This window comes from Schistocerca cancellata, chromosome 4 (assembly GCF_023864275.1).
Source record: "Schistocerca cancellata isolate TAMUIC-IGC-003103 chromosome 4, iqSchCanc2.1, whole genome shotgun sequence".
Classification (NCBI taxonomy): Eukaryota; Metazoa; Arthropoda; class Insecta; order Orthoptera; family Acrididae; genus Schistocerca; species Schistocerca cancellata.
Genome location: NC_064629.1, coordinates 84,872,132 through 84,893,260, shown reverse-complemented (window position 1 = coordinate 84,893,260; position 21,129 = coordinate 84,872,132). Strand labels below are relative to the sequence as shown.

General features: G+C 42.1%; 1 protein-coding gene and 1 pseudogene across 1 annotated transcript in view; one reads left to right on the top strand and one right to left on the bottom strand.

Moving 5' to 3' along the window:
- Nucleotides 1-847: 847 nt before the first annotated feature.
- The window catches only part of LOC126183660 (zinc finger CCCH-type with G patch domain-containing protein), a 166,962-nt gene continuing 146,680 nt past the window's right edge, over nucleotides 848-21,129 (bottom strand). The window contains exons 9-10 of the mRNA XM_049925805.1: nucleotides 16,065-16,232; nucleotides 848-3,071 (exon numbers count right to left, since the gene is read on the bottom strand). Coding sequence (XP_049781762.1) covers nucleotides 2,749-3,071; nucleotides 16,065-16,232 — 491 coding nt within the window. The 3' untranslated portion in view covers nucleotides 848-2,748. The remainder of the gene's footprint in view (nucleotides 3,072-16,064; nucleotides 16,233-21,129) is intronic.
- On the top strand, nucleotides 4,162-4,282 carry LOC126185550 (5S ribosomal RNA; annotated as a pseudogene).

Genomic DNA, 21,129 nt, shown 5'->3' with positions numbered 1-21,129 from the left:
TACTTCGTGTTTTTCATCATATAATATGTAAGAAAGTATGAAAAAAATCTAGAGGTGCACTGGTCCAGTCTAAACTTATATTGCCCTTATATTGTACTGACACTACAGCAGTATCTAGAAACTTCCTTAGAGCCCATATGACACTAAGTTCTCACTCTCATCCTTGTTTTTAATGTGATATCCAGAGGAATAATAACATAGTTTGCCCCTGAATTGTCTTGGTGTTCATTTTATTCTTCTTATTGTACAGTAAAAAATTCATATTTGAGAAAGAAACAACTTTCAACTGAAATATGATAAAAACACCAAATATTTAGTTTTAAGCTTTCTTTACATGAACTGCTCTAAACTACTGCTTGAAAAACAGTCCACATTGTCCTAATAACTGCAACATCATCATCATCCGGCATATAAGTGTCACTACACTCAAAATCACGAAATAATAAGCAATGTCATCATTTGTCAAATCACGTCTCGATTAAACCCACATGGGAGAAATGTGCTGTTGCAAAGACCCACATGCTGCTCCGGCATGGTCAAACCATTTAGTGACCAATACTTAAGATTCTACTGAAAAGCTCAGTCCTGCAGAAACACTAAGTACAGTAAAATTGCCAGTTTCAAATTTTCAGGTAGTCCAACCTTGTCCATATTTTTAGTGATAAAGACATACATGTTTACAGGTATGATATACATTTGTATATACACTACAAGCATTAACCATGATAAAAACTACTGATTAATTGGTTGTGGTATGTTCTGAAGCACAGGAAAATTATTTCATTGTTTGCTACAAGATATGTTTGGAAATCCACCTGATGAGTTTAAAAGAAATGACAAAGTTTGGGAGGGGGGGGGGGGGGGGGGGAAGTTCATTACAATACAAACAAGCTTAAGTCTCTAAACTGCTGGTGAAATCACGTACACCATATGAACTTGGGACACAAACTGCTGTAGCAGTCAACTGATTCTAATTCTCGTGGTGCACAAGATATGTGAGATCCATCCATAACCACTTACTCCAGTCATCCTTATAAATACCTTTTACATCATCAGAGGTGAAGACATTTTTGAGAACATTCACATGTGCCTTCTTTATTGGTGCAAACACCAACACAATATGGATAGTATTAAATGGTTTTCTGTACTATATTGTGTAATGTAGTGGCAACAAATCTGTTAGTCACATTACTTCAAGAAGGGCAGAAGAGCGTAACAATAAACATGAAATTTATCGAGATTATCTGCTACTCTTACAGATTACAACTGCTGTAGGAAATGTGGTTTAATTTTAGGCACAAGGAAAAAAATTACTTGTTTAATGACAGAAACATTATTCTTATAATTTTATTGGGTACACTAAAAGAACATATCATTTCCTTACAACTGTCTTGAATCTATACACAAAAACATATTTTTTTATTACCCAACAAGGCAAACTGTGGTCCCAGCTTGAGTGTAGCACCATTATGTCTACGTCTGAGGAAGACATTGGGGTTAAAGCAAGTGGAACACTTTGACACATTACTTAATTAATGATCTCTGAAATGACTACCACATAGCTAAAAGACAACAAATGGGCACCCGCTGGCAGTGTTACATGTCCACATCCAGTTCCTTCAACAGCCAGGACTACATTTGGCTTGTCGAGTCATAAAGATCACAGCTTTCCTTTCTATGCTCCTGTTTACAATAATATCTTTTATGCTTTAGAAAACTAATCTTTTACTTTACCTCTTCTCTTTTCACATTTCTCCAATACTTTAGATGCTTTAACAAGAAAGAGTTTTATGAGGGCAGTTCAATAAGTAATGCAACACATTTTTTTTCTCGGCCAATTTTGGTTGAAAAAACCGGAAATTTCTTGTGGAATATTTTCAAACATTCCCGCTTCGTCTCATATAGTTTCATTGACTTCAGACAGGTGGCAGCGCTGTACAGAGCTGTTAAAATGGCGTCTGTAACGGATGTGCGTTGCAAACAACGGGCAGTGATCGAGTTTCTTTTGGCGGAAAACCAGGGCATCTCAGATATTCATAGGCGCTTGCAGAATGTCTACGGTGATCTGGCAGTGGACAAAAGCACGGTTAGTCGTTGGGCAAAGCGTGTGTCATCATCATGAAGAAACGACTTCAGCGTGTTCATAGGCACAAAAATCTGAACGAACTTCTCCTTCTTCAAGACAACGCAAGACCTCACACAAGTCTTCGCACCCGAGAGGAGCTCACAAAACTTCAGTGGACTGTTCTTCCTCATGCACCCTACAGCCCCGATCTCGCACCATCGGATTTCCATATGTTTGGCCCAATGAAGGACGCAATCCGTGGGAGGCACTACGCGGATGATGAAGAAGTTATTGATGCAGTACGATGTTGGCTCCGACATCGACCAGTGGAATGGTACCGTGCAGGCATACAGGCCCTCATTTCAAGGTGGCGTAAGGCCGTAGCATTGAATGGAGATTACGTTGAAAAATAGTGTTGTGTAGCTAAAAGATTGGGGAATAACCTGGTGTATTTCAATGCTGAATAAAACAACCCCTGTTTCAGAAAAAAAATGTGTTGCATTACTTATTGAACTGCCCTCGTATTTCACAATAAAACTTTTACTTTGCAGTGGAGTGTGTGCTGACACATACCTGTGGAAACTAGCGATTTAACTCACATCTGTGTTGAGAGCCCAATGCAACCCACAATTCTAAACACCAACAATTCAGCTGTGCTATCTAATCTTTGTTCTTTTTGAAGATCAGAATGTTGTCATTTTTTTGTAATCATTTCTCTGACTTCGCTCATTATTAACAGCAGATTCTGATGTTTTTAGCATCATTAGTTCCTTCTTCTTTTCTTCCTGTTTTGCAAGCAGTGTTTTGTATGTCACAGATCCTTTACTGTGACGTGAAAGAGACTCATTAAGGTGAGCAAGATCTCTTTCAGCTCGGCGAATTCCTTCTCCAATTTGTAGACTTGCAACATTTAGACCACGAGAAGACTGTGTTTTAAGGCTTGACGTTCCAGGAACAGCTGCAGTTTTAACAGTTGATACTCCTGGTTTAGACTTTGCAGTATTCCCTGGGAGATGAATAAAAAGGACTTTTATAACATTGCAGTGTTACTTAATTTATATGCAATAGATATACAGGGCAGTTGTAATTAAACTTTTGTTACTTGAGAGCGCCCCCCCCCCCCCCCCCTCCTCCCCTGAGAAATGAGTGACTGTAGGACGATGAAACATTGTGTGAAACATTTGTAAGAACATGCAGAAGAGAATTAACGAATAAACTATTGAAAGAACAGCATTTTAATTTCCACATGAGAGGGTTCAAATCTCGTGATCTTGGTTAGGCAGTTTGGTATGATCAGCCAATGATTCAGTTTCCTTCAGATGGGTTACTGAGTAACCAAAGGACCTCACAAGCAATGTCAGGTGGAGCTCCACCGTTGGACCAATCATGAAGTGTGTTGTGAAGTCACACCACACAATGCTGCATTCACTATGCAAGGAAACTTCATGTACGTTTATTAGCAACGACAATCCTCACATGTAAGAATTGTGAGTTTTCGCTGCCCGAGTGAGCTTAAAGTGTGCTTCATCATTCCACAAAATGTTCCAAGGCCACATGTCATCAACTTCAAACCTAGCACGAAATGTAAAAGCAAAGTCTACTCAAATGTCTGCATCAAATGGCAAAAGTTGGCGAGTAATCTGAAGTTTGTACAGATACCATTTCATAATTGTTTGCAGCACTTTTCAAATGGCAGACCATGAAATGTTCAGCTGTAATGACACAGCTCGTGCTCTGCTTGAAGATCACACATTGTGTGTAACATTCTCAGCCATTGCAATAGCAACTTCTCCAATGCAATTGGCCATCGGCCTCTCCCAGGAGCAAACCGAATCTTTGGCCGATTGTTTCAAACTGTGTCACCACCAAGATCACCAGATTTGGACCTCCTCATGTGGAAATTAAAATGTATTTCTTTCCACATGTCTGTACAAATGTTTTCACATGGTTTCATTGTTCTATAATCACTTGTGTTTCATGGGAGACCTCTCAAGTAGCAAAAGTTTAATTACAACCACCCTGTACAAGAATACAACTGTTTGACAAAAATAATCGGAACCCTCTCAATGATAAGATATGCAGTGTTATTAGATGTGGCCAATGGTCTTGCCGCAGTGGTAACACTGGTTCTCATCAGATCACCGAAGTTAAGCACTGTCGGGCTGGGCTAGCACTTGGATGGGTGACCATCCAGCAGTCTGCCGAGTGCTGTTGGTGAGCGAGGTGCACTCAGCCCTTGTGAGGCAAACTGAGGAGCTACTTGACTGAGAAGTAGTGGCTCCGGTCTTGGAAACTGACATACGGCCGGCAGAGCAGTGTGCTGACCACATGCCCCTCCGTATCCGCATGGGCTGAGGATGACACGGCGGCTGGTCAGTACTGTTGGGCCTTCGTGGCCTGTTCAGGAGGGGTTATTAAAGATGGCTAATAGCTCTATTTCAACAAGGGTGAGAGCAATATGTTGCCTTGTGAAAGAAATAGCCCAGAAGCCATTTGGAGTGATTTATGGAAACTGTTAAAATATGTTACTGAAGATAACCAGACAGGAATTTGAACAAAAGGTCCTCAAGAGGTAATACAAACCTAGAAATGCACTCATTAACTTGGCACTGTCCCCAGCTTCTGATTCATGCTGTCCATTCAGTTAACACATACACTGAGGTTGATGCTTACAAGCATTTCCCTTACCACTGTGACTGACTATAAGTGTGGGCATCCCACCTATATTATTCAGTCTAGTTTTTGCAGGCAACTGATCAAGTATCAGAGTACATTTTCCTGCTTACAGCTTCATTTAATTGTCTGTTGGCAGCTAAACAATGGACATTCAGAACTTCTAACACAAAAAAAGAAAATTAAAAATTTGCTGACAATCAGTTACATAATTTATTAGAAGATAATTCTGAGTTTTGGAGAGTATGGCTGGACTCTCAAGAATGTAGAAACTCAGCATTATGATGGCAGTGTGGAAGCAGAACTTTCAAATATGCCTCACTACAGGACAGGAAGATATGGGGAATGATGGTGGCGATCAAGAACCTACAAAAGCATCTACATCTATCTATATCCATACTCCGCAAGCCACCTGACGGTGTGTGGCGGAGGGTACCCTGACTACCTCTATCGGTTCTCCCTTCTATTCCAGTCTCGTATTGTTCGTGGAAAGAAGGATTGTCGGTATGCTTCTGTGTGGGCTCTAATCTATCTGATTTTATCCTCATGGTCTCTTCGTGAGATATACGTAGGAGGGAGCAATATACTGCTTGACCCTTCGGTGAAGGTATGCTCTCGAAACTTTAACAAAAGCCCGTACCGAGCTACTGAGCCTCTCTCCTGCACAGTCTTCCACTGGAGTTTATCTATCATCTCCGTAACGCTTTCGCGATTACTAAATGATCCTGTAACGAAGCACGCTGCTCTCTGCTGGATCTTCCCTATCTCTTCTATCAACCCTATCTGGTACGGATCCCACACTGCTGAGCAGTATTCAAGCAGTGGGCGAACAAGCATACTGTAACCTACTTCCTTTGTTTTCGGATTGCATTTCCTTAGGATTCTTCCAATGAATCTCAGTCTGGCATCTGCTTTACCGACGATCAACATTATATGATCATTCCATTTTAAATCACTCCTAATGCGTACTCCCAGATAATTTATGGAATTAACTGCTTCCAGTTGCTGACCTGCTATTTTGTAGCTAAATGATAAGGGATCTATCTATCTATGTATTCGCAGCACATTACACTTGTCTACATTGAGATTCAATTGCCATTCCCTGCACCATGCGTCAATTCGCTGCAGATCCTCCTGCATTTCAGTACAATTTTCCATTGTTACAACCTCTCGATACACCACAGCATCATCTGCAAAAAGCCTCAGTGAACTTCCGATGTCAAGTAAGTAAATCAGGGAAGACTTGGAATAAGGTACCACATGACATACAGTATCATCAACTTACAAAAAAAGTAAGTTTGTATTTCTTTAGACTACAGCTTACGGATATATTTCAAAGGGAAAAATCTCATAGTCTATGGGTAGCATAAAACATATCTGATTACAAGACTACTGGAATTAAGATCAGCTGTTTTAAGATAATGGAATAGTGATGAATGTAAGAGGAGACAGATACATGATGGTGATGATGTTCATCATCATCATCATCATCATCATCATCACCATCATCATTACATTTTGCTAAAAATCCACTGCTATGATACTCAAATCAAATGATCGATAATAAAATTTATTACCTATACTAAACAACCTCAACAACAGAATGTGTCAAGCATATTACTAAGAAATGTACCTTTACAGAACTCTGAGTTTCTTTGGACAGGAACACTGACACTTAGAAAATATGTATGAAACAAGACATCAGTATGCATATTCTAACCAATTTGGATGGTTTTATAAATAAATATGCTGTGTACACAAGGTTGCTTGATGAGACAATGAAAGGGAGGAGTTAAGCTGGAAAAGCAATTTTGCATTTGTTTGAGAAGAAGCGCACATTAACCATCATATTTAGATGGATTATTATTATTCTTACAACACTTTCATGTTAGTTAAATCTGTTTTGAATCTGAAAACATATTGCACTGAGACATCAACCTTAAATGGAAGGAACATCCCTATTATTTATGTGAAGGGAAAACAATTTACTGGCCTAAAAACTAATCTTTTTGACAACTGATGTGTTGCTTTTAAATCTGCATGACCTGTATAACAAATATTTGGAAGAGTAAAACGGTGCTGTAAAAATACAGAATAAAAATAATAAAGGGATTCCTTCGATGAATGGATATTCCAAGAGGTATACATACATGTGAAGAAATTTGTCAAAGCAATCCCGGATTCTGTTTGAACTGCTGTACAATTACACATATTTAGAAAATATTTCATATTATAATGGAAATTCTTAATATTTTTGAAGAAAGTTGTGTTCCTTCATACTTATAATGTTTGATTTTTTTCTGTAAACATTTGATAACGGACTCAGTATTTTGGAAGCTTAATGTTTGTTCTTCACCAAAGATGTCCATTTGATTCTTGTTTGATTTGCACTGGCAATAGATTAAATGTGTTGTAAAATTGTCTAATACTCATAAGCAGCAGAGAGCATGCAGAAAATATTACTTAAGCATGGAACACAAACTTTAAGATGTAAGTCCCATTTCAGCTCCTGGCTTCTGGTTCGTGTCTGCCTCATGGGACAGTTTTCTGCAGAAAACTATTGTCTATTTTAGGGGACCATGCTGAAGATTAATAAGAGTTGTAATATGAGTAAAAAATAGTTTGCTTTATCTTTGCCAAAAGGAAGAAAGTATGGCCTTGGCTCCTGATGGCAGGCATTGTTATTTTCTTGTCTGTAACTATCTGTAACTGAACTTCCTCTCTATCATCAATGGTTGCATGCATACAGGGTGCACCTTGTAGAACTATAGATGCTTTCCCCAAACTGTCAGTGATAAAGAACATTATCGTCCTGTATCTATCTTACCCAAGCAAATTATAAGTACATCACACAAAGCCTGTTTGTAGTCAGACAGAACAACAAACTTACTAACAGGAATGGCTGAAGTACCTTAAGATATCTCCATACAGTCTCCATAGCACAATGCTTTTAAGAAGCAAAGTGGTCTGCATTTTTGACAAGGAAATCGTTCTTACTGAGTAGTACTTTCAATAACTCTTGTACATTATTCACTTTCACTTTAAGCAGATTCCAATTGATCAACAGCAGTCAAGCTAGTTTCAACTAAATGTAGAAGGCAGCTGCCATTCCACATCTGGAAACTGCATTCATTGTGGGACTACAATCTAATTAATATTCTACACAACAAGTGTCAGCTATTAATGTGCTGCGAGCATTTCTTTTAAAGACAGAACACTATATTGATTAAATGCATATGAACTAAGGAGATTTATATTTTATTTTCATCTTTTTCTTTAACATTCCACTATCAATGAGAGACTTACACTAATTAATTTACCATATTTTATGGATAATATGCACCTTAATTTTTAAGCAACTTTTTTTTAAGTAACATTACCATTTTTAGTATTAGATTGCAAAGCCAGACTACAAAAAAATCTCAGCTTCAAAAACCGAACTGAGTTTTAGAATCCCTGAAAATCATCATTTCTTCTTCTTCTTCTTCTTCCTCTTCATCTTCTTCTTCTTCATCATCATCATCATCATGATCCTCATCATACATAAGATTATCTTCACTGCCACTTATGCCACACTTCTTGAAAGATTTAACAATCATGTCTTCTCTCACTCTAGACCATGACTGTTTTATCCACTGACACACTTGTTTGGTTGTACATTGTTTTAATGCTCTCTTCGGCGTGAATTCATGTTGGGTTTCATCCATCATCCATTTGTTCCATTCCTCTCTCATATACACTTTAAATGGTTTATTTATTGAGACATGAAGAGGTTGCATTATGAAGTAAGTCCTCCCGGAATAACAGCAAGCCCTGTATTTTCCTATCTCAATTTCTCTTTCACAAAAATGTAAACTGATCTAGCACAAGAAGAGAACTCCTCTTCCATAACACATCTTTCCTTCTCTCCCACACTCTGTTAATCTATAACTTCACACCAGCCTCATCCATCCAACCTATGTCATGTATGTTAACAATAATACCTAGTGGTATTTCAGAAGGTTTTGGCATTGTTTTGTGCCTGAAAATGATCATTGGATTATGTTTAGCACCATCAGCACAACATTAAAGGACAACAGTGTAGTATATTTTTCATGTCCGCTTGTTTTTATAGTTACAATTTTAGCACCTTTCGTGACAACAGTTCTGTTACTCCACACATCAGATGTCAGGAGTTCTGTCCATATTCACTATTTGGCCTAGTTCCACACTGGTTTTCTTTCAGTGTTGAATAATAAAGTGATGGGAAGATAATATTTTCTCATCATACTCTTGTGCCATCTTCTAAGATGTTTTGGTTCACATGCCAAGTCCATGACACTTCATAAACCTGTAACACCAACCAACTCTGCCCTTGAAATCTGTTACGTTCAACTCTAGAATTATTTTTGTATTAATTCCAATGTCATTTTGACAGTGTCCTTCAATCCATTTCAATACGTCATTTTTTTTTTCTTTTTTTTGCATTCAGTCCTCTACTTGCACACTTTGTCTTCCTTTTTTTTCCAGTTCTTCTTTACTAGCCTGCCAACAGTGAATGGTTTTTCTTCTGTTGGTGGAGGCCGAAATGCTGCTCTGTTGGTTGCTTTAAAAGAGGGGGGGGGGGGGGGGGGGACAAACTGCTAGGTCATCGGTCCCTCGTTCCGATTAAAATAATTCCACAAGGGTGGGAGTGACATACAAAACACAGCTGGAAGAAAGGAGAAAACCACAAGCATGACAGAAGGGCAACAGACACTAAAATGGACACAACCAGACAAGAAAACCACAGACACACGCAAGAAAAATGTAGAAGAGATCAAAACTAGAGAGCAGATTACCATGGCTGGCTGACCATGAGAATAAAAAGGAGAAGCCAGCCACTCTGCAACACATTAAAACCTCCACCCTAAAAGCACTAAGGTGGAGGACACAGAGGGACAAAGGACATGCGCTAAAACTTAGATCAAGTGATAAAACCCACCCTCACAAATAAAACGTCAAACTAAAGCTGCTGTTGAGGCACTGTCGCCCAACACTGAAGGTAGGGTGCTGGGAAAGTTAAGAGTCCACTGCAGAGTGGCTAAATGTGGGCAGTCCAGCACGAGGTGGACGACCATCATTTGTGAGCCACAGTGACACCGAGGTGGGTCCTCGCGACGGAGGAGGTAACCGTGCATTAGCCTTGTACGGCCAATGTGGAGCTTGCAGAGGACAACTGATTCCCTGCGAGAGGACCGCATGGAAGACTTCCACACATTCATAGTCTCCTTAATGACACACAGTTTGTTGTGTGTACTGTTATGCCATTCCGTCTCCCAAAGTTAAAAAACCCTGCTGCATAAGATGGAACGCAGGTCAGTTTTGGAGATGCCCATCTCCAGAAGTGGTTTCTGCATAGCCTGTTGGCAAGTTCATTGCCTGGGATTTCGACGTGTCCTGGGGTCACACATCAGAAATGACTCAGCAGGGCATGAGCGGATGTGCTCAAAAGCATGATATATGGCCGCAAGCTCTGCAGTGAAAACACTGCAGCCATCTGGCAAGGAGTGCTGTTCAATATGTCCTCCATGAACATACACAAAGAGCCATCGAGCTGTCGGTGTAAACCACTTCGTGGCCCCAGTACATGTGGAGAATCGAGAGGAAGTGATAGCAGAGAGCTGAAAGGTTAACAGAGTCCTTAGGGCTATGCGAAAGGTCCAAAAGAATCTGCAGCATAGGTGTACACCAAGGAAGTGTACACGAATGGACCTCAAGTATAGGTTGTAAAGGCAAGGACTCCAGTTCAGATAGAAGGGATCGGATGTGAACTGCAGTTGTAAGCCAGGACCTCTGCTGTTGATGCGGGAGATGAACCGCCATGTGTGGGAAAAGGAGACAAATTTGGATGCATAGGAGAACTACAAATGTGTGCAACCTAACTGGCCAGCAGTTGTGCATGCCTGAGCTGCAATGGAGGGACTCCAGCCTCTGCCAGCACACTGGTCACTGGACTCGTCCTAAAGGCTCCTGTCACTAGTTGAATGCCACAGTGCTGCACTGGGTCAAGTAAACGCAGCGCTGAGAGCGCCGCCAAACCATAAAGCACACTCCCATAGTCAAGGTGGGATTGAACAAGGGCTCTGTAGAGCTGCAGCAGTGTAGAGCGATCTGCACCCCAGCTGACGTTGCTCAGGCAACGGAGGGCACTGAGGTGCTGCCAGCACTTCCGCTTAAGCTGACAAAGGCGAGGTAGACAAGTCTATTGGGTGTCGAAAACCAGCCGTAAGAATTGATGTGTCTCCACTACAGTGAGTGGATCATCATTAAGGTAAAGTTCTGGTTCTGGATGAACGGTGCGACACCGACAGAAATGCATGACAAAAGACTTCGCAGCTTAAAACTGGAAGCTGTGGGTTAGAGCCCACGACTGTGCCTTGTGAATGGCTCCCTGTAGGCACCGCTCAACAACACCAGTACTGGAGGAGCAGTACGAAATGCAGAAATCATCTGCATACAGAGAAGGTGAGACCGACGACCCTACAGCTGCTGCTAGAAAATTAATAGCCGCTAAAACTAGAGAGACAATTGATACGGAGCCCTGCGGAACGCCATTGTCCTGAATACGGGGGGAACTACAGGAGGCAATGACTTGGACATGGAAAGTATGGAACAACAGGAAGTTTTGGGATAAAAATCAGGAGTGGGCCCTGGAGACCCCACTCATACGATGTGGCAAGGATATGATGTCGCCAGGTGGTGTCGTATGCTTTACGTAAGTCAAAAAAGACTGCAACCAGATGTTGGCATCTGGGAAAGGCTGTTCAGACGGCAGACTCAAGGGACACAAGATTATCAGTGGTAGAGCGATCCTGGCGGAGGCCACCCTGACATGGAGCCAGTAGGCCACGTGACTCCAGGACCCAACCCAACCGCCGACACACCATACGTTCCAGCAGCTTACAAAGAAAGTTGGTGAGGCTGATGGGCCAGTAGCTATCCACATCAAGCGGGTTTTGACTGGGTCTGAGTACCAGAATGATGGTACTCTCCTGCCATTGCAATGAAAAGACGCCATTAGACGAGGTGATGTTGCTTGTGTCAGACGAGAGATGTTTAATCATCTGACTGTGGATCCGATCCAGGCCAGGAGCTGTGTCGGGGCAATGTGCAAGGGCACTGAGGGGCTCCCACTATGTAAATGAGGCATTATAAGGTTCACTGTCGCGTGTAGTGAACGAGAGGACTTTCCTTTCAATCCACTGTTTGAGGGAGCAAAAGGCCAAGGGGTAGTTCTCCGATGCAGAGGCTCGAGCATAGTGCTCAGCAAAGTGTTCGGCAATCACGTTTGTGTTGGTAGATAACATGCCATTCATGTTAATGTCAGGGGCACCTGTTGGGGTCTGGTACCCAAAAAGATGTCTGATCTTCGTTCAGACATGGGAAGGCGTCATATGCCACCCAAGGGTCGACACGTACCTCTCCAACACTCCTGTTTCTGTCGTTTTATAAGCTGGCTAACGCAGAGATGGAGCCGCTTAAAGGCTATTAGGTGCTCCAACACATCAATGGCTGAATATGTGCAATGTGCCACACTGAAATGTGTGAGGGCACCTTTATTTAAGAGGCAGAGGTCGAGTTGTGACAGTAAATTTTTGACCTCGGCCAGCAAGCATGGCGCCACCCCACATGGTGTTATGTTCGTTAAAATCTCCCAAAAGTAGGAAAGGTTTAGGGAAGTTGATCAATCAGTGCAGCCAATACGTTCAAGGGTACTGCACCATCTGGAACAAGATATACATTGCAGACAGTTATTTCCTGTGTTGTCCTTATCGTGGCAGCCACAGCTTCAAGAGGGCTTTGAAGGGGCACAGGTTCACTACATACTGAGTTCAGGACATAGACGCAAACTCCACCTGACACACTATTATAGTCCCTACGGTTGCTATAATATCCCCTGTAGCCGCCAAGGGCTGGCGTCCGCATTGCCGGGAACCAGGTTTCCTGGAGGGCAATGCAGAAAGGAGGCGTAAAGCTTAACAGTTGCCATAGCTCAGTCATGTAGTGGAAAAAAACTGCTGTAATTCCACTGGAGGGTTACGTGATAATGAGACTGGGAAGGAACGAAACACTCATCGAGGCAGTCTACGCCTCAGGGTCACCTGCTGCCACCAGACGAGTACCTGTGCGATCGACATCCATTGTGTCTGAGGGTCCAGCGAGATCTACGTTCTCAACGGGGGCCAGAATCGCCACCTCATCCTCAGACACAGAGCTTGTAGGTAGTGGTGGTGTGGGTGCCACTGCAGTGCCTTGGTTCTTGGGGGTCTTTTACTTTTTAGGTTTCTTTCACTGCTCCTTAGGTTTGTCCAGCTGGGAGGGTTTCACTGATTCAGTTTCACGGACCATGGAGGACCGTGAAGCCCTATGATCAGCTACCTGTGGTTGCGTCAGCCACTGGTGGTGCCACTGGTAGGAACCTGGGAAGGAAGTGACCCAAGGGATCCCTTCCTGGTGAGAGGAGCCAAAGAAGACTTACGCTTCTCCAGTGCAGAAGTGGGGACTGACGCCCCCGACGGTTCGAGGGGATGTTGCTCCTGAAGTAGGTGGTGCAGGAGCAACAGGGAGGGAAGTGCCCCCCACCATCAAGGGGGCAGGTGGAGTCTGTCAGCTCTGGGAGCCAACTGTACATGGCGGAATGGAAGATGCTTGAACTGTTATCATAGCGGTGGCGTAGGTGACGCCATATGCACAGGATGTAGCCTCTCATATTTTCTCTTAGCTTCAGTGTAGGTCAGTCGGTCCAGGGTCTTGTATTCCATTATTTTTCTTTCTTTCTGGAGAATCCTGCAGTCTGGCGAGCATGGCAAATGGTGCTCTCCGCAGTTGACACAGATGGGAGGCGGGGTACAGGGAGTACTGGGATGTCAAGCATGTCCACAATCCTGACAGATGATGCTGGAAGTACAGAAGGAAGACATATGGCCGAACTTCCAGCACCGCATCGGCGGAGGGATATACGGCTTTACGTCACAGCAGTATACCATCTCCTCGACTTTCTCAGGTAATGTATCACCCTCGAAGGCCAAGATGAAGGCACCAGTGGCAACCTGATTATGCCTCGGATCCCGGTGGACATGCCGGACGAAATGGACACCTCACCACTCTTAATTGGCGTGCAGCTCATCATCAGACTGCAAAAGAAGGTCCCTGTGAAACATCATACCCTTGAACATATTTAAGCTCTTATGGGGCATGATGGAAAGAGAAACATCCCCAACTTGTCACAGGCAAGTAGTGCCCATAACTGGGCAGAGGATGCTGTTTTGATCGAGACCGACCCTGACCACATTTTGGACAAGCACTCCACCTCCCCAAACTTGTCCCCTAAATGCTCCACAAAAAACTGAGGTTTCATAGACAAGAAAGATTTCCCAACAACTCGTACATACGAGGTACTGGGGTGAATAAGCTTCGCTGCCATCCTTAGCCTGGCATTCCTCCCATGGTGTGGCTGTGGGAGGTGGGGGGGAGGGGAGGGAGGAATGATTTGGGGTCATATTTCTTAACACTTGACCACTTAGAGACTGCTGGTGTTTGACCACCAGCAAGAGATGACATACTATGGTTCATGGTGTGTCATCTGCACTGATGCCAGCCACTCCGACCAGAGGCCCTCCCCACATGTGCCACCCAGCTGCAGCAAAGGCCACCTGACAGGATGGCCATTGCTGGGAGTCCCAATGCCCCAGGGTGATGGGCATCTACTCCTTGGCATACGTGGGGAGTTAACGGGGCACAAGCATCAGCAGAGCAATCCCTGTGTGGTCAGGGGGCCACAACAAACAGGGTACATAGCGGCCCCACCACAACGCACTGGCTACCACGCTGGATATCGGGTGCTAACGAGCTAAGAAGTCCATTATTGCCAACAGCGCAGAAAGCAATACTGCACAGAGGATGGAGGAAAACGCACCCAGGAGAGTCACCTTGCCCAACAGCTGGAGAATGGGCAGAAGTGCAGATCCATGTAAATGAAGGATGCGAGACATCTCAGCGCACGATGGACACTAAGCACCATGTAAGGCGCCCTTCCCCAATTTTCTTGCTCTTTGGGAAAATTTTGGAAAATGGAGGTCAAACCTACAGTGGACCATCACATAAAGGCCGAAATGTGTGAGACTCCTTTTAGTCACCTCTTACCACAGACAGGAATACCTCAAGCCTATTCTGGCCCCTAGACCCGCAGGGGGGAGCTGTTCTGTTTCCATGTTCTTCTGTATATGCTATTACTTTAAATTTATAGCCTGCATCATATGAACACCTTTTACTTTTTTCCATTACAGAACCAGCTACTCACAAAAGTATTGTACTGTTACCAGTAATACAAATCACTTTTACTTCAAGTTCACTGGCACTGTAGAATGCAATAACGCATCATAAGCCAGAGAGTGTTGTGGGTTTGTGATGGCAAGGCAGGAGGGAGATAGTGTTAGCAAGCTTGTGAATCCCCGCAGCTCATGTTCATTGCATCGGTGTACTGCTGCTGCCAGTTGTACCCAGTGTTGCCAGAGATAGGTTTCCCGTGACATTGAATATACGGCCATTTTTAAGAGTGGCTGGAATTTTAAATCAAACACTGGACATATTTATATCAATTTTGAGTATAAGATGCACCTGCATTTTGGAGACAATTGCCGGCCGGAGTGGCTGAGCGGTTCTAGGTGCTACAATCTGGAACTGCGTGACTGCTACGGTCGCAGGTTCAAATCCTGCCTCGGGCATGGATGTGTGTGATGTCCTTAGGTTAGTTAGGTTTAAGTAGTTCTAAGTTCTAGGGGACTGATGACCTCAAAAGTTAAGTCCCATAGTGCTCAGAGCCATTTGAACCATTTTTTTGGAGGCAATTTTTGAAGAAAAAAGAGCGTCTTATGGTCCGTAAAATATGGTAAGTGTATGTGACTAAAACGAATGAGAAGTGCTGAAATGTAAATTCTATTGCAAATACCTACCATTAAAGCACGTATGGTATGGCTTGGTGTTTAGACTGATTTTATAAACGGCAGTGAAAAATCACAGAAAATCCAATACCAACTGAATTTCTCTCTGTCTTCCTTGTTGTGAAATAATACTCAGAGCCAAAGTGATCTTACAGTTGTTAGTGCCATACACAGCCGCTGATGTTTACTATACCATGATATGCCGATTCAGTTATATTCTTCAAATGTTAAGTATCTTTTCACACAACACAGTAATTATAAATTATCATAACAGTAAGAAATGCAGAGGTCCTTGAATTCAGTTTCAGTAACTAATCTTTAAACATAATATAAACAAATTGCTGTAAAAAGTTAGTATGACAGACCTGATAAATGGGTATTCAAAAATGAAAATAAATCTTTTTTTCCTTTATCTTCTTCATACTGTTTTATCCTCTGTTTTTCTTGTCTTTTTCTAATTTTTTTAAGCCGCCTCTCCATACTGAATATATTTCCATTGTCACCAGCTTTCTCTCTTAGATTCATGCAATGATCTGAAAATTGTTTCATGTAATTCTGTTAGCGATGCAAGGTACAAAACTAAACTGCAACTAAAAATAGAAATTAGTTCACTGAAAAGTTAATTAGTGCTAGTCAGTTACTTAGAGTAAACTCTGTACCGAGCACATATGTATTTTATTTTTACAGACTATGCACATATGTAACTGCTAAACAGGTCTCTATAAACATGCCTCTAAATGATGACCAGGAAAAACCTCTAACTATTTTTCCACATTACCTAAAATTATATTTAGATTTCATCATCTGGTCAGCATTGTTAAAATGCAAACTTACACTGACTGCTCACTAAATTTTAGTCTGTCTGAGTCTAGAAAATTGCAGGTATCATCAGTATTGTAATTTTTGCCAGTTGTAGCAGAGGCATTCTAATAAGATTTCTAATAACTAAATTCACTTTCCAGAATGAGATTTTCACTCTGCAGTGGAGTGTGTGCTGATATGAAACTTCCTGGCAGATTAAAACTGTGTGCCTGACTGAGACTCGGTCGGGCACACAGTTTTAATCTGCCAGGAAGTTTTAAATTCACTTTTCTTATCACTGATATTTTGGATTATGGTGCAGATAAGGAACTTAACTTAATTTTAGACCTTTAGACTATGTGCCAACACTTTCAGTTAAAATCAGAACTTTTATGCATATTAAATGATGGAATAGTCCACTGTAAATGGTCACTTACACAACAGAAAGAGATAGAATTGTACTGTCTTTGGTAGCTATAAACAGAGTAGGCTCTGCTTACATACTGCCTCTGGGCTTTCTATTATTACTTATTTTTATTGTATTCCACATCACAAAGATATTTACATTATTTTGATGGTTCACCTTGAAAACAAACACCCGCACGCTCGACCCCCCCCCCCCCCCCCCGACCCCCCACACACAAAGTATACAAATGGCTTAGAATCTGTTATATACAGGATCTCCTTGAATATTGCTTTTACTTTTAGCTGGCACACTTTCAACAGAACTATGAATGTTATAGTAGTTGTATGAATAGTATTCACAAAGCACATAAAAACATACATACTTAGGGATAAGGAGAAACGAACATAAACATGGAGAGGCACACGCCCCCCCCCCCCCCCCCCCAGGTTTTGTGTGTGTGTGTGTGGGGGGGGGGGGGGGGGGAGGGCAGAACTCGTTAAAGGATTCATTTGAATGCTAGCAAGTTTTAATTCATTAACTCAACGCTTCTACTATGCAGTGGTCTCCTTTATTCCACAAGTATTTAAAGTCTGCCAGAACTTCCCTTACTGTACTCAAAGCATATAAAAGATATAAAGATATCTGAAATGTGTTTCACGCAAACTCTTCTGCTAAAATGACACTAAGAAACCATGAACCAAACAGAAACAATGGATTCAAATAAACATATCCACTGACCATATAGTGGAGGCATTCCAAAGTGGATGGGCATATAGGGAAGTACTGGAACAAAATGGCCCAGCATATGAACAAGTGTTGTTTTTCAGAACAAACGAATACACAAATAAATACATGAGACTTACATTGTCCCAGTATTGTGTGTGTACAAGGAATAGCCATAGAGCTTTAATTATCAGGCAAAAAATAAAGTTTTTTTCCATGTCTGCAGTCCTGCAACCCATTGAAATCTTCATGCTGCAGTATGCTGGTAGAGGATACTTAACAAAATGATGCAGCCCATCTCCACTTTATTAGTCGGCTGCACCATCTTGGTTTTGCTCCTCTGGTGGCATGTAAGAGTATTGTGACATGGGAATTTCAATCTGTACAAGGAGAGAAGACATGCATGTGCAAACAAACAAAGAATTAAATACATAACTTTTTTTAGGTGTTAATTAAAACTTGTTGACTACTGCTCATATGTGCCCTCTGAACAAGAATGCTAGGTTCATAACTGAGCAGCACTATGTGTATATCCACATCTCAACACCTATATTATAATGTAATTGGTTATCTTTATTCAGACGTTTTTTGGCATGTTCTCGGATATTCAGCTAGGTGGCATTGTCCAAATCATGCAGCATTTCTGCATGTTGACTTATTGGCATCTTTAGGTGGTCCTGGTGACTCATTATCTTCTATTGGATGCTGTTTCATACAACCAATTCCTTCTGCTGTTGAGCTCACATTTGTCATACCTGGTTAGGGAGCTGCTGGTGAAGTTGAGGGCAAGTGTGCAGCCGGGACACCAGTCCTAGCCCTCGCTCTCTGTGCCACCACTTCAGGAATCAGGACAATGCTGATGCAGAAGAGGCGCATCTACATAGTGTAATCTCAGCTCTTCATTTGGCGTGGTGTGAGTGGACAGACTGTCGAGCTTTGAGTGTGCTTAAGGCTGTGTCTTAAGCCTTACTTAGTTGGAAACTGCTGTCCTTATTTATGAGCTTTTCGTGTAGCAGGATCTCTATAGATTACTGTAAAATGCAATTCCACAATGTGTTGGCCTATTTTAACAACTTGGCACCATCAGCATTCATGTTAGGCCCCTTGGGAAACACAGCGCTCTGCAACAGCTGACTTTGTTGGCCATTCCTGATCTGTGTGACATCTGTGGTCTGTACATCTTTCCTTACTGTCCACATGGTCTGATCTATGAACATTTCCCTACACTGGCACAGGACACAGTAGACTCCTAGTTTCCAGAGTTCTACGTTGTCCTTAACAAACTCCAACACAATTTCCATCTTGGGCAGTGGGTGAATTACATATTTGACATTACGTTCCCCAAGTATTTTATTAATTTATTGCAGATGTGATACCAATATAAGAGATAAATGCCGCTGCAACAAATTTCTTTTTCTGTTGTCTAGGCTCCTTTGATTTTATGGCACACTTGATCAGGCTGTGTTTGTAAACCATTCTTTAGGTGCTCAAACGCCATTGCTAACTCTCTTGGTCGGAGATCTCCCAAGCCCTGTGCACTAGTGTGCGGAGGATGCCTTGTTGTGAAACTCCTCGGGGCTGCTGGAAGCATGCAAGTGTAAATGTGTTAAGTGTTAGTCTGTGGTAAATGTTGTGTCCTAGTGCGCCATATGGTCTTCTCTTGACTAGAAGATCTCTACCGTGAACTCCGTGTTTCAGTGCAGTGAGTTAAGATGTTGCAAAATGTCTTGCATACACTGTTGTTCATGTGGTAAGATCTCGAATATATCATCTATGCATCAGAAAAAAATGTGTATGCACATCGTTGAAAGTGCTGAAATGGTCTGACACCTTCCAACTAACTCTCATCCACGATAGTAAACTCCCCGCATCTTTCAACAGTGGACGTTGGAAACGTGGATATAACCCAGATCTAATATTCGCAAGTGAGCACATAGGCCAACAATGTGTTAAGACAGTTTGCCACCCTCTACCCAATTCTCAACACCGCCCTGTGATGTGCATTCTCAACACCGCCCTGTGATGTGCCAAGTTACTGCAGTATCCCAACCGAGAACTCTTCCATTCCGCAGAAGATACAACTTCCATAAGGCTAACTGGGAGCTTTTTAGTACCAATCTGGATACAATTGAACTGATCTCCAGGCAACACCAGAAAACTATGATAAGTTTGTGGATGAAGTGAAGAAGGTATCACGGTCATCTATGCCACGGGGCTGCAGAACACAAAACCTCTATGGATTAAGAACCTAGTCGGCAGCCCTAATGAATAAATATCTGTCACTTTTTGAACAAGATCCATTCAATGAGCAAACCATCTTGGCTGGTCAAGAAGTAATGTCTTCCATAGCAGAAAACAAAAGAGAAAGATGGATTAAACTTATGGAGGAAACAGATCTTTCAATTAGCAGCCAGAAGGCCTGGAAACTGCTGAGAAAACTAAATAACAATCCAACCAAACATGCCAATCACGCTAACATCACTCCGTATGAAATTGCTACACAGATTCTTGAAAATGCTAAACCAAGATCTCCTATCCAAAAACCGGACTTCAAATTAGAGTTTAAGGAACAATCTCAGAATAATAACCTGACTAGACCATTCAACCTAGGTGAATTAGAAGAAGCCATTCACAAATGCAAAAATGGCAAGGCATCAGGATTAGACGACATTTGCGTACAGAAAATTAAACATTTTGGCACCGCTACCAAAGACTGGCTCTTAAACCCGTATAACCACAGTCTGGCTTTCTTCAAGATCCCAAAATTATGGCGCAAGGCACGCGATTGCGATACTAAAACCTGGGAAGTCACCAATGGATCCGAAGAACTAAAGGCCAATATCTCTCCTTTGCCATCTCTATAAGATGTTAGAGAGAATGATTCTTCACCACTTAACTGCAGTAGTTGATACACTTCTTATCTCGCAGCAAGCTGGCTTTACACCAGGCAAGAATTGCACCTCACAAATCCTTTATCTTTCTCAGTTAATAGAAGATGGCTTTGAACAGAGAAAGATAACAGGTGTAGCTTTTGTTGACCTTTCGGCGGCCTTTGACACCGTAAACCACAGAGTGTTACTGCACACAATCTACAACCTGACTAACGACTACGTGCTGACAAGGATAATTGCAACACTCCTACAGAATCAATGTTTTTTTTGTGGACTTCCAAGGAAAACACAGCCGATGGAGAACTCAAAAGAACAGTCTCCCCCAAGGAATTGTACTGTCACCAATTTTATTTAATGTGTACACCAACGATCAACCACAGCCTCAATAATGCAAAAGTTTCATATATGCTGATGACCTTGCTCTTGCTGCCCAGGCCAATCGGTTTGAAGATGCAGAGATAATGCTTACACACGGTCTACAACAGGTTGGTACTTACTATGAAAATAATCAACTCGCACCCAATCCTAAGAAAACGCAAGAGTGTTCATTCTATCTGAAACATAAACAAGCTGACAGGAAACTTGAAATATTCTGGAATGGAGTTGCAC